Genomic DNA, 14,487 nt, shown 5'->3' with positions numbered 1-14,487 from the left:
GAGCAGAACAGGTTCTGGCAGTAATGCTGCCTCTTACAAAGACAGCAAGCTCTGTGGCTTTTTCTTATGATGCAGCTGGTGAAGTCTTGGTCTCTTTGAAACAGGATCAGAGGTTACATTCTGTATCCAGAAGGTATGTGCAGGAGAAAGCATGCACACAACTGTAGAAAGGAAATATGGAGAAGATTAGAAGGGAAATAAAATGTGAAGCACAAATCTGGATGAGTAAGTAGAAGATATAAAATAGGTACTGGCTGAACTGCAGAGGACAGGGGTAATGATGAAAGGTTTGTCTTGCTGCCTGTCTCCCAAAAGCAGTAATTTCTAGAGGATTTGACCAACTACATGTTTGGAATGTCTTGTGGTTTACATTGAAATAGTAGCTTGGGCTTCTTCAAGTAGAATGCATTTCAGTGTTCCGTAGTAGATAGAGCTGTAGCATTCCCAAATACAGTACTCTGACTTTGTGAGCAAAACAAAACACTGCAGCAGTCCTGAATATGAATGGAGAGCATGAAATAAGTCTGTGCTCTGCTAATGTAAAGGAAGACCTTGGATTTTGTTGTTGTTGTGTGACTTTCAATCATGTTTAAAACTCTTGTCAATATCCATGCTTTAAAAGAGAGAGCATATTAAAATAGACTGAGCAAATTGTACAGTTCTGTTTGCTACCAAGTTCTGCTGAAGCCAGATAAAATTTGAACTGTGGGATTATTATCAGCGTTTTAAATGGTTTGTTAAAGCATGTTCTCTCCTAATAGGTATGGAGCAGTAACAAGAATGTAATTATATTAAATGGAATATTTCACAGTCTTGAGTGAAACAATGGAGGACAAGTGCAAGAATGTGAATGTTTGTATTGCATACCAAATGTTCAGCAGATTTTAAGTTCTCAAATGCACCTGTTTTTCTGTCTGTAAAACTTGTCCCGAGTTATTCTTGGGTAAATGTTGTCTGTTTGAATTGTGAAGGAAGGAAGCAAGTCTGAAAACTGGTCACATCAAAAAGGAAAAGGTGGTAGATTGCATAATGAAGGTGGTTTTTAGTACTGTGTTAATTGTCTTCCTGAGTAGAAACTTGCTTGTTAAAGCTGTTCGGTTTGGCCATAGAGGACTAGAAAGTTAGATGAACTTTAAGGAGAGAACTGAAGGAGTCAAAAATACATGTCCAAGTTGCATGGGATAGAACATAGCAGGCACGAACAAAGCGTGGTTAATTTGTGAGAGAAAATAGGGTGTATATATGCTTGTGTAACACACGTGGCATTAGCTTAAAGCAGGCAAATGGGTGCATGCCCATTGCTGTGTGGAATAATTACCATGCACTGCCGTTATTAGCTACCTGTATAAGGCTTTTGCCTTGTAGTATGAAACAGTCTAATGCTCTTTTCTAAAACTGTAAGCTATTCTGAATTACTTTTGATTTACCACTTGTATGTTATATAATATAACCTATGCACAGACCTTCATCAGTAGCAACTATGATCTATACTGAAAAAGTAAAACATGACAAACAGTCTTGTTTCCTATTGAATCTGGAATATCCTGCAGATCACAGTTATAACTTCATCTTTTTTTTTTTTTTCCTCTTCCTTCCTTCTCCCCATTCTATTTAGGAGGAGAAAAGCAAAGAGTTGCAATTGCTAGAGCAATGTTAAAGGAGCCACACATCTTTCTCTATGATGAAGCAACATCATCTTTAGATTCAATTACAGAAGAGGTAAATTGGGATAAGGGAATATAAAGCTAAGTGGTGCAATGATGTCTGATTCTAATGCTTTTTCCTTGCCTTTTCCCTCTCAGAGTTCTTATTGTCAGATTGCTCATGTTTGCTTTCATAGGACTTCTGTGAAGAGATCCTATGTTTGGTCCCTTTTCTTAAAGGCCAGAGCAGAGGTACTGTGTCTCTGACCACCTAGAGACATAGCGAAAGGATATTGGCTCTGTCTCTGGATATACCTTCTGTTTTATACTGTTAAAGTCCTATTCACCATTAAACATTCCTTTCTCAGTGCCATTATGAATACCCATGAGGCCACAGACTGTGTGTAAAGCTTTCCAGTTCACGTTAAAATTTGTTCAGATGATGTTTAGCATTCAGTAAAATCATCTTGTAAATAACTGTGACGTAGTGCAAAGCAGAAACTCTTGTTTGTTGTGCAGCATCTTTCTGAGATGCAAATCAGGTAGGCGGAACCTGCAGCACTGGTATTAATTTGTATTCATTTCACAGGAAGGGCTGTGAAACATCAGAGTGTTGTGACATAGATGTCATGACACTACCACAGTAACTGCATCAGGCTTCATAACTACATCTTTGCTTAAACACACAACTCTCAGCACCAGCAGTAATTTCACAAACTGTCATCAGGAACTAGAGCTAGAGCTGTGTTTGTGTTCACTTATGCAAATTATTGAGTGAATTTATTGACGTATAATCACTAAATTACTTTCATTTTCCACGTGTAAGGAAATCAGAGTACTAACTGTACACCCATATAGTACCTCATTCAAATATAGTGTAGCTTCCTCATTGGATGAGAAACGTTCATAACATACGTAATTCTGCTGGATTCTTTCTCTTTCATTTTCCCATGTTTATGGCAAGAATCATAAAGCTGAGAGCTTCACAGCAGTTCTGCACTTTAAAGACAGCAAATGTAAATGAATCATTTTCATTTCGATTGGAATGTTTTCCTTGCGAAATGCTTGCCTTTGTCAGGAATAAGTGAGCATTTCATTTACTGTAGTGAGGGCACGAACTCCCCACTTGGTACTGCTCACTTCTGAGTGCGGTTTGGAACAGAACACAGTTGAGCAGTCCTGAGGCATATCCATGTTGACTTGGTATTGGGAGGGTTTTTTTCTTTTAACTTTCCTTAACTGGAAAGTCATTCTTATTATTTTTGTGTCTTTACTGCTAATGTTGATTTTATAGCATGGCTACACAGGGGAGTTTTTCCTGAAATTGAGTGAAGCTTTGTACCATGGGATATCTGCATTTTTTTTCTTCTGTGAATGAAAGCTTTTTTTTCCTTCTCCCCTTCTGTTCTCCACATATGAGGACTTTATTAGACTTTATTTTGTGCTTGGACTCTTTCTTCTATAGGTAAGCCGTAGCTGTTTCTTGTTATGGTGTAGCATTAGATGTATTAGAGGAATTTCTCAATGTTCGTTTCAGTATCTTGTGTATTTCCAGATTTTACTATTTCTCTACAGCCCAGCAGCTTGTAAAAGTACATCTGTATTTTAATCCTACAGAATATTCTCAGTGCTATGAGGGATGTGGTGAGACACCGAACATCAGTTTTCATTGCCCACCGGCTGTCAACAGTGGTTGATGCAGATGAAATCATTGTGCTGGATAAGGTGAGGCTGGGGCTGGCAACTGTCATTCCCACACAATCTCAGTATTCGTTTTAGAGAGTCTGTGTCCATTCTGAAATACCAACTCTCCACCAAGCTACTGAAAATTCTTTCTGTGGAGATGAACCATGTTAGGAAAATCCAGCTCTCTTTGCAACTGACAGTTTTAGTTATAGAAACTTGCACGTTCAGCTCTTGTATGTTGTACGCAGTTTTCCTTCATTTGCATTTTAGCTACGTGTTCTTTATGTGGATTCCGGCAAATTTCGCTTGATGCTTTGAGACTGGCTTAATGTTACGTGTTGCTAATCAGATTTATTACATGCCACTGTCAGATTGGGGGAACACATTATGAAACCAATTTATGCTTTATTCTCATTACTCAGTGAGTGCCAGTTTTTTCAAATACATCCATAATTTTTTTTCATTTCAAGGGCAAAAGAGAGTCTGTGTTCTGTTTCCATGCAGATAAAGCTGTTGTAGGATTGTTCAATCTAATTGTTGCAAATCTCAACCCCATTCTCTATTGTTCCTGCAGAAAACTGTAATTATTCCCTTTCTGCATGCTTCCGTTTGTGAAAAGTTTCAATATTTGATTTACTAATATCACTGTTGAGCCTTTGCTTTATATTCACTCTGTCCTGTGTTCATTTTCTTCAGTTGCTTATAACTGGATATAGATACGTAAAGGATATATTCTGCTTTCTTTTATTTCAGTTGCTGTATATATGCTTGTGACCATGGATGTGTTTAGTGACAAAAATGTGTGTTTTTAGAAGAAAATAAACCATTCCTGCTGTGCATTAGATGATTTCATGGAGAATTAGAACAAAATGTTACATGAGGGTCACATTTGTGATTATCTTTGCTGTACAACCCTCAGCTTCACATAATCTTAAAGCAAAGTAGTGGAACTCATTTATAATACTTTTTATTTGTTTTTTTTGGCTGTTGCTGAAATATCTTTTTCTAAGGTGTATCCTTGGTGTAACTGCACGTTACTACATCTTGCAAATGTGTTTTAGCATGTAACAAGGCAGTCTGCAACTTTGTGTTTTCAATGCAAGTTTTTCACAGCTTCTGAAGAATGTGTTTTGTGCTACCCTGTAACTGTTAAATTAAAAATAAAAGCACAACCTAGAGCTGTAAAACAGCTAGGGTGCTTACTTCCATGAATGACTTCAGTGTAATAGAGATTGTGGATGAGTAAGGCAGTGTGGTGCATTGCTGATCAGTTGACGGTGCTTCAGGAGGCAGCACTGGTGCACAGCAGAAAGTCGCCTCTTGGCCCAGCTTGATGGACAAGTGCTGTGCTCATTCAAACACTGAAATGAGGCGACAAGGTGATCACGGCTGTTTTTGCTTAGCTGTACAAATATGGCATTACAATTTGAGCATCTTTGCCTGGATAAAATCAGAATTGTTCTTAAGTGAGTAAACAAACAATACTAATGATATTGATCTTGAGGCTGCAAAGCCGAATGGAGGAAATAAATTCCTGGTGATTGCTCAAGATTTATTTAAAATAAAAAAGAAGGAATCGTTCAAAAGCCCAGTCTCTGCTATAGTGAACTCTAAATTAACCACTCAATTTTTAAAACAAATTCTGCTGTTATGTTGGTCAAGTGTGTATTTGTTCAGATTCCACCAGCACGACTAGTAATAAAAGTGACAAGACCCAATTTTGTTTCCCAGCATGTTCATCAGCAGCTGTCACAAGGAGGTAGATTTAATTGTAAATCAGAATTTGGAACTAATACAAAACCCATGTAGCTGTCTTTTCCCAAAAGAAAGAATAGCTGGAGAACGAATACATTATTTTAATTTGAAGTCAGCAAATGTAAATGTATCTTTCAGATGAGAAAGATGAGAGCCAGATTGGTGGGATTGTGGATTTTTTGGTGTTCTTTTCTGAAGAATGCTATTGCTTCATTGTCTGTAGGATTTGTATTTTCCCCAACTCTTCCTTCCCATTTCCACAATGATAGTCAATAAATCAGCTTTGCTCTTCAAAACAAAGAGCATGGATGAACTAAATGCACACAGTTTTCATGATGGCACTTAAAATGACAGAAGTAACTGAGCACCCATCTAAAAGCGCCATTTATGCTACTTGTCTCTAGGATTTGATTTTAAATGCATTCTGTTTATTAGTACAATTCCCTCTCTGCATGCTCTTTTCTCTTAGCTTCTCAATGTAGCTTATTTCTTACCAAGCAAAGACAATTACGTGTTTATTTTGTTAGGTTCCTCAGCCTTTTATCTGGTAGCAGTTTAGCACTTTGTTCCTCTTGCAGTGTTCTGTGCTTCTTTAAAATAGCACTTTCAGTTTAGATAGTAACCTGTCTCATATTGGTGGGCTTTACATTTTGTCCAGCTGGACAGAAGATGTCTACACTCCTGCTTGAGAAGAACACAGCTCCTTGTTATCAGCACACAGCGTAACAACATTTATTTCAGTGCACGCACATTGATCTTTTCATTGCTGTCCCTACTTGTCCTGATTGAGAATTAGTGTAAAATGTTGGCCCAAATGTTGGCAGCATTTCTATTCCTAAAGGTCTGGTAATATTGTTACTCACTCACTCCCATTCTTTTGCAGGGTAAAGTTGCGGAACGTGGTAAACACGCGGACCTTCTAGCAAGTCCTAGCACTCTCTATTATGAAATGTGGCATACACAGAGCAGCAAAGTACTGAATAGTCATAATGATCCAAACTGGGGAGAGAAAAATAACCAGATGTCCAAAGAGGAAGAAAGGAAGAAACTGCAAGAAGAAATTATTAATAGTGTGAAAGGCTGTGGAAACTGTTCATGCTAAGTATGATTCTGGATTAATCTTTTCTACTGAGTCCCGATATGCAAGATAACAGTGACATGCTGCTCTGGTTTGGTTTTTTTAAGTCACCATTCAAAAACCTTCTGGGTTTTGCAGTTTTTGGTTTTTACAGTTACTCTGAGGGGCATAATTTCAACCAAAGGAGTTATAATTCTGCATCTTTATGAAACTAATACTCATTGGCTAAGTTTTTTCATAGACTTTAAACTTCTCAACTAAGAGTGTATTTTATGGCAATTTGTAGGCATTGGTAAATTCTCAAGATGGATTATTAAATTGCAAACAGACTTGTCCTTGATTTACATTATTTCTTATTGTCATTGATTGATAAATGTTTTAATTGGGCTAAGTTGAACCCATTTGCTATTGATGAAGGTGCAGTTTAATTAAGTTCTTGAGTGGTGATCTAGTTAGAAACCTTTCCTGTAAAGAATAAGAAAAACATCAACAAAATATTCAGAGTTTTTAATAGGAAGCGAAGCACTGGGATAATCCACTTCAGAAAACATCTTCTGCACTTCTAGACTATCAGGACATGTATTCCTTCAAAAGAGAATTCAATGGTTTTAAGAGCTGTCAAAAACCTGGAATTGACAAAATATCGTGTCACTTCATGGAAAACATGCAAGATATTGTATGCAAATATAAAGAACCTGAGCCTTTTATTTAAATGAAAAACAGGAGTTCAAGATCAGGATTCTTTATCATCAACATCTGCTGTAGTAGGCAAAGCAGAATGCAGTCCCTCTTTTTCATTTCAGTTGTGGCATTAGGGAGCGACTGGCACTCAATAAAAGTTGTCAGGAGTTCCTGTTGTCACTGATGTTGAAAACAACCTGGATAATGTTGGGAGTGTTGTAATCATCTCCAGATTTCAGTAGTCAAAACTACTTCAGTCTTCGTGATTCATGGGACACTGCAGGGTTCTGGTTTTAGGCCTTATCTCTCCAGGCATGTTGACCATATTTATTTTTCACTAGCTACTCTGGTATAATTCCTTTTTTTTTTTTTTTTTTTTTAATTTAAATAAAGCATTCTTCTCTTGGATGCTGAAAAACAACTTTTTTTTTTTTTTCTGAGGAATTATACCAGTATAATTACATTCGTATAATTGTGTTAGTAAAATTATGCAAAATTTCTCAGTATGGGCACTTGCAAAGCACTGAATTTGATGCTGCTTGAAGTTTATTTCTGAATAGTGCTTATTCTTTTGTGTTAAGCCCTTCTCTGAAACCCAATACAGGAACAGCATCTTAAAGAAACCAAAACCTTTGTTATCTTTTCTGCTAGTCTCTCGTTTTTCTCTCTGTTAAAATTATGAGGGGAAGAGAATCTGTTATCAATCAGCAGTTTAAAATAATTTTTATATTGTCTCAAATGCAAGGACTTTTATTTTCATCCTTGGAGTCTCGAAGCAAAATGGAGCCTTGTTAATGAATTGGCAGTTCAGAATTCTTCTAACTTACTTTGGTTTCCCCACCTTTTTTTTCAGTTTCTAACAGCGGTATGGTTGATCATAAGGTGAAGTTTTAGAAATGTCAGAGGTCTGAAGGAGGTGTTTTTTACTTTATTTTTTCCTTGGTGGGCAGTTTTGCATATTGCAGGGCTTAGATGATCTATTAATTGGCCAGAGCACAAAAGCCAGCGTTATCATCTAAACGGTCTGAGCCCAAAGCCATTTTAATGCTAAATTTGATTGTGAAGGTAAGTTTTCAGGTGAGCAAGTGATTATAGAAAGCTGATGTTTTATGTGAGCAGTGGGGATGGAGTCTGCAGGTACACCAAGAACTTTTTAGTATTGCTTGTTGGGGATAAGGACTGATCTCAGATAGTAAATACTAGTAGTCAAAGCTTTATTTAAACTGGCAGTGGGTTTGATACAGCTGTGAGGCCATTACTTATCTCTGCCATCACTTTTTGTGCCAACCCATGTGCTGCCATTTGTCTGACATTAAGCAAACCTCTTAACAAGGGTGTTTCCTGAGAGAGGTCTGTAGTCACAGAGTAATTGTTCGAAAGAGTTTTGCAATTGGAGATATCTGGAAACTTCCTGGCTCTGAATGATGTGTTTGTCTATCTGCTTTTAAGGCGCAGGTTACAAAAACGTGTTTTCCCATTGTAAACTTAACAACTGCACATGAGAAATGAAGGGAAAAGAAGTTCTTCCTGATTGCCTTCCCAAGTTAAATGGTGAAAACTTCCTGTAAGAGCAGAAGTCATGAAGAGAGTTGTAAATGAACAAATGAGGATTCTCAGGCGCTGGCAGTTTTGCATGATCCTATCAAAGGATGCAAGAATAAAACAGTGAGTGACATGTCTAGCTTGTGAGCAGGCGGCTGGGGAGGTGGTAGCAGTACTTGGTGAATCTTTTGTCTGCTAGAAGGTAAAACTTTCTTGCTCAGACCTCTTTGTTTAGGATTTTCATTCATGTACTATGGCTCCAAAATGTCACCATTCTAAGCAGGCATTTAGAACACAATGGTGGGAGAGTCGTGGCTTTGGAGACTCACTGTAGTTCTCTGTCTGTCAAGACGGCATATGACATTTCTTTAAACAGCTACTGTTTTGTACAGGAAACTGATATAACCTCTGAATTTCTGTAATCCTGCTCTTCTGTCATCTCAGAACATTACTTTTCTGAACAGAAGCTTTTCACGTTCTTGGAATGTTCCTGGACTTCTAGATGTTTTGTTTTTCTGAATTCAAGTTGCCTGCTCCCATTATAAGATCCTTGTTTGCATTTTTAGAGTGGGGAAAAAATAAAAATTCTTTTCATTTTCATTTTTTATCTTTCTAAAAGAAATGTGTTTGTGGAAAAATGGGCATAAAACCAAACTGCTTCTTGCAGTGGGTAGTCATCTATTAACCATAAACTTAACCAGTGTCATTTTAATTTCTTTGCATGAACTTCTAAGGACGGTGGCTGTTCTTACCTCCAGGTGAGCAAGCTCATTAATGGTTGGTGGAGAGGTAATTTTGTTTTGGTTGTTAGAAATGGAAATTCATAACTCCTTGCAGACGATCCCTCAGTTTCCTCTCAACAGTGCTATTATATGGATTAGTAGTTACCAAATCTCTTAAAATTCAGCTTTTAAATTATGTTCAAATTTCCTTTTGGAACAGAAGTGTAAAATATATATTGTACAGTAAACTGATAAATATTCAAGTACAAATAGGACTAGCTTAAGATCATATGGTGTAAAAATCCTGATTGAAGACTTCTTACCTTGACTCCTGTTGTTCATCTGTGTGTAGATAATTGTTATTAAATAAAGGATTTATCTTTGTGAATAGAAACGGTTGTCCTGGTAAAATGATTTTAATAACAGCTATGGAAGTGTGGTTCTTCCACCCAGAAAGAGAAGCTCCGAATTGACCCTTTTAGTCAATTGGCAATTGTTTGCAGTGCTTGGAAATGACAGTGGAAATGATAACAGATTATAGGGGTGTGGGTTAGCATAAGGCAAGCAATTGCAGATAATCAATGAGAAGGGTGAATCTGTATGTATGTACAAATTCTGTTCCCCTTGGCTTTGTAGCCTTTTAAACTTCAGTGTACTGAATTGCAAAATCTCTCTACAGACTGAGGCAGAGTGGGGCTTAGCCTCTTCTCCCAGGTGAAAGTAGTAGGGGAGGCCTTGAGTTGTGCTTGGGTTGAATATTAGAAAGAACTTCTCAGTGGTGATGCACGGACACAGACTGCCCAGCGAGGTGCTGGAGTCACCATCCCTGGAGGTGTTAAGGGTCAGTGTGGCACTAAGGGACATGGTTAATGAACCTGATTAGTGGTTAGTGGGTGATTGGGCTGAATGACCTTAGTGGTAGTTCCAACTGTAAGGGTTCTATGCAGGGCACTCATGTTATACGCAGTGTGCTGATGAGGTGGAAGCTGTTGCTGAAAAGCTTGCCTGTTTCTTTTTTAAACATACATTTGTAAAAATGCAGCATAGTGAACTGTTTTACCAGCATAGCGCTGAAGTGGAGAGCAATAGAAATAGAAGTGTTTTAAGAAATTGCCCAAACCCTCTTTTGAAGTGATGATGTGTCTAATTTCTCACTGGATTTCATGTTACATAACTCAAGTTTCTCATTATTGAATGAGAAGGGGAAATGTTATTTGTGTAGCTTTGATAGTTCTTTTAATGTATCTGCACCGTGTGGGTTGGTGCTGCTATAACCACTGGTCCTGCTGTTGTTCTGTTTCAAAATGATGTCACTGAGCACTGTGTGGCCATAATGAAGGGGCATGAGATCCTGGAGCAGGCTGCTTCTGCTGTGTATGACTGGATGAACTTGCAGCTGTTGTTTCTGAAGGTTCGCTTGCTTCTCTTTAACTCTTTTAACAATCCTGTGCAGGAATGCTGTATAAATGCTTACTGACAAGAAAAAAAAGTCATTAATGAAAGAGCTGTAATGGGAGTATGTTGTTTTTCTTCACGTGTACATCTAACTTCTATTAGTGCTGACTTCTATTAGTTGCGTGTGTGCATCAAGGAAAACAGTAATTACAAATGTAGCGTTTTCTAATCTTCACATAAATTAGGAATCATTTTGAGGTTACCATGCTCATTTAACATCCCATCTGTGTTCACACAATGGTTGCAGAACTGACAGTTTAGTATTCTATTGATTATCTAATGTTTCACAGTGGGGAAAAATGTAATGCGACGTTTATTTTGGGTAGTCAGGCATCTAAACACCCTTCCCTGCCTTCAGCCCTGACTTGTGCTGCGAGTCTTGGCTGCAGCCAGCACACAGGACAGGAGGTTCAATGGCAGCTGGATGTGTTTATAGCAGCAAATGGATGTGCTTGTTGTATCTCTTGGGAGGAGCGAGGGCATTTTTCTGAAGCAATGATGAGAAGTGGTGTGATGTGATTTGGCAGTGCTCTGACATACTGTTGTCTTATCGTTTCAATGACAGTTTCATTAATGAGAGAGGTCAGTTGTGAAGTCTGAGCATCCTGTAGAACTGAAGTTCTAGAATGTGGCTGCTACGTTACAGCGCTGTTAAATGATTATTATTTATTTCAGAAAGTCCTCAGGTGGTCAGTGCCTAAAACAAAAATGTATATAAAATCCTTATTAAGACTTCTGATCAATTTCTGTAGATGTTGAAATAAAACTTGAGGAAGAGACACAAGCTGCATGGAAGCCCAACAGCAACCCTGTGATCCTCAAAAGGAAGATCTACGGCTTGAGGTCAATCCAGCATCCAGTTCCCTCTTGTCTCCCACCAGGGCACTGCCAGAGCCTCCCAGTGGCACCTGAAATGAGAAACAGTCTTCTTTAGGAATGCCTGCCTGAGCCTTCAGGTCACTGGTCATATGCCTTGGGAATTCTGCTGTACAGGGGAAATTATTGCTGCATATTATTCTGTGGGTGTGTAAGGAAGGAGCCTAAAACAGCATCAGACACAAAGTACTTTTCTAGGTGGTATTTGGTCAACCCTGTCAGGACCCTCATTACCCAAAATATTGCTGTTTATGCTGGCAAGCTGCCTGCCAGGCTGTGTAGCTTCCTAAGTTGACTTGAAGGCATGTCCCAGAGGGTGAATTGTGATTAACTGTCTTAAACAGCTGAGCTGTCGTGGAAGTAGAGCTGATGGAATTCAGCCTATGAATTAACTGAACTACTGCACAAGCTTCCTATGGCTACAACGTAATCACAACTTTATACATTATTAGTGCTTCCTTGTATGATCTCCTTCTTAAGAAGTGCCAGTTGTACTAAGTTGCACAATAGATATTTTATTTGAGGGGAGAAAAAAAAAAAAAGCAGTTGTGTCTTAAGACAGAATTTAAAATAGCATCTCTGTTGTTGAAAGACTAATGTGACATCTCAGCTCCCCCATATTTCATTTCAGTTTTCAGTGCTTTGTAGCCCTTTATAAAACTGTCGAGTAAAGCATTTATGTCACACCAACTTAAAATGTGTCTTGTAAAGCTATCAGCCTTATCCTGGAGAGTAGAGGGGGGAAAAGAAGAGATTTTCTTTCCTTTCATTATCGAGAGGAAGAAACAGGCTGGAACACAGTATATCAGCTTGTACTGTGTCCTTTGAATGCATTGTAAAGTGCTCTACAAGTGTCATCTGAGGATTTTACTGGCCTTGTGCAAGCACCAATACGTGTTCTGAAACGCGGAGGTTGAAAAGATGAAAAGTTTTCATTTTAAGCTGGTTGCAGGAAATGGAATTTGAAGGTCAGTCTGTAATTAGGAACGAGCATTTCATGTGCAGTTGATGCATGAATTATGTGAAGGGCTATGTCGCTTTCTCCTGAAATGGAAATAGGAGTTTCAGGTATTGTCACATGAGTGTAAAAATCTTCATCTCTTCAGTGACTGGAAAAAGAGACAGGCTTTTTAAGAAGACAGATAATAATAATAAAAAAGAGAGAGCTTATTTATAATGAAAAGCGGGGAATGTTCTCTGGTGAAGCGTAGTGTTTGCAGAACATTTGTAAATGGGAATGAGTGGCACGAGTTGCTGATACTATGAAGTGATTGAGGTAATATCAGATACTTGACAGGATGTAAGGAGAGGACAAAGCAGAGATATTTTAGGCTGCTGCATTTCTTTCTGCCCTGTGCAGAGTTCACCTGGGTTTATTTCAAAGCCTGTGTGGGGATTGAGCAGGTATTGGATTTCAAATGTTTAGACCAGAGAAATACGCACCAAATGGAGACTTATGGCAATCCCACAGTCTCAGCAGGAAAGAGGTTCTAAGGAGCAGCTTATTAAATCTCTAGAAGTTAAGCAAAGCAACTGAAGTGCTGAGTGGTGATATATTAGTACTTACATCAGGGAGCTGACATGAAGTGGGTGAATGTCGCGTGTTTTTGGCTTGCTGTCCCACATAGCACGTGTCACAAATGTCTGTAGCTCTGATGAGGGAGAGCGACTTCGGCAGACTTCAGGCTTTTAAATGGTTCAATCTAAACTCCTGTGAGTCTATAATGTGGAAAGAGTGTGTGTATATACCTGAGAATGGCTTAAAGCAGAGACTGGGAAGGAGTTGAAAAGATGAGTAAAATTGTACTGTGGAACTCTTGAGGTTTACCTTAGAGGGTGTGGAGGGAATTGTTTTGCAGTCAGTGTTATTCAGTGTGTGTGCCACACAGAGTGACTGCAGGGCAGTTACTGAGAACATCCCTTGCCTGGGCAAACAAGGTTTCTGAAGTTCTTAGGGAAAAAAATAATGACACTATGTTGGACAGAGCAATAACACTTTTTTTAAAGTGTTTTACAGTATTTAAACATAAATGGTTCACGAAGAGAAGCTTAGATGGGAAATGCTAGAGAGTGGTGGGGAGAAGGGTTGTATAAAAATGGTCCCTTAACTGCTTCACCTCAAGCTTTCCTTGCAGCTACTTAAACATTATTAAACATTATCTTACTTTGCTCTGTTGCCTCTTCTCCCTTTCCTATCCCTGTAGCTGGACTGGAATTCTCCTGTAGTTCCCCCTTAAAAATCCTGTCTGTGAGCTTGAGGAAACATGACCAGCTTGTCACACAGGGTCGGGTTTTTTTTTCCCCTCTCATGTGTTGCTTTCAAAGGAACGTAGCAGGTGACCTGTGCGGTGGGACGCTGCACAATGAAGGCCCTTGTGCTGCATTCAGACCTCTTGGGCAGCAGCCATCCTGCCAGGAGGGGTTTGCTTCACTGAGTGCTGTGTGGGGAGCTCTGTCACAGCATCTGCTTCTTGCAGTTTGGGAGGGCAAGTAGCCTGAAATATGAGGAAGCTGTGAACAGCCTGTTTGCTCTTCTGTATTGTTTGGGCTATACAGGCATCCGATCCTCAGTCGTGTCTGTGTGTGATCAGGTTACAGAGCTCTGCTTCCAAAATGGCCAGAGAGCTTTGCAGAGAGCGATACATGTGCGCAGTTCTAGCGGTGTGGAAGGGATGATTCTCAATGTCACATCCACTGAAAACAGTGTTTGCCAGCACCCTGCGCCTCTGCTTAGTGCTGCTGCCAAGAGTCTTACCTGTGCTGAAATGTTTGGTGCTGTATCCTTGTATCTCAGAACTCGGGTCCCATATATACATATATATAACATACTAAAGGTAAGCATAGAGACCGGAGTTAATGAAAGGAGGAACAGAAAACAACTGAAGGCAGACTGCAATACTTAAATATATTACCTACTATAAATAGCATAGAAGTAATTTATAGCAAGTCAAAGGCAAATAACACTTGTTTTCTGTATTTCTCTTTTGATTTCAATAGATGAACAACTCCAGAAGCTGTCCAAAAGTGTTTTATATTGATTACACCATGG

At 38.9% G+C, this 14,487-nt stretch overlaps 1 protein-coding gene across 6 annotated transcripts in view; it reads left to right on the top strand.

Annotated features, from left to right (window-relative positions):
- The window catches only part of ABCB7 (ATP binding cassette subfamily B member 7), a 40,139-nt gene extending 30,638 nt beyond the window's left edge, over positions 1 to 9,501 (top strand). For all 6 annotated transcript variants that reach the window (XR_014945211.1, XR_014945210.1, XM_015860544.3 and 3 more), the window contains 3 exons: positions 1,616 to 1,719; positions 3,261 to 3,368; positions 5,968 to 9,501. Coding sequence is in view for 4 of the 6 variants with exons in the window: in XM_015860544.3 (XP_015716030.2) it covers positions 1,616 to 1,719; positions 3,261 to 3,368; positions 5,968 to 6,186 (431 nt within the window). In the remaining 2 variants the exon portion in view is untranslated. The remainder of the gene's footprint in view (positions 1 to 1,615; positions 1,720 to 3,260; positions 3,369 to 5,967) is intronic.
- The last annotated feature ends 4,986 nt before the right edge of the window (positions 9,502 to 14,487 follow it).

This window comes from Coturnix japonica, chromosome 4, assembly GCF_054131305.1.
Source record: "Coturnix japonica strain WE chromosome 4, WE-NBRP24, whole genome shotgun sequence".
NCBI classification, from domain to species: Eukaryota; Metazoa; Chordata; class Aves; order Galliformes; family Phasianidae; genus Coturnix; species Coturnix japonica.
This window is presented reverse-complemented; position numbering and strand designations above follow the sequence as displayed.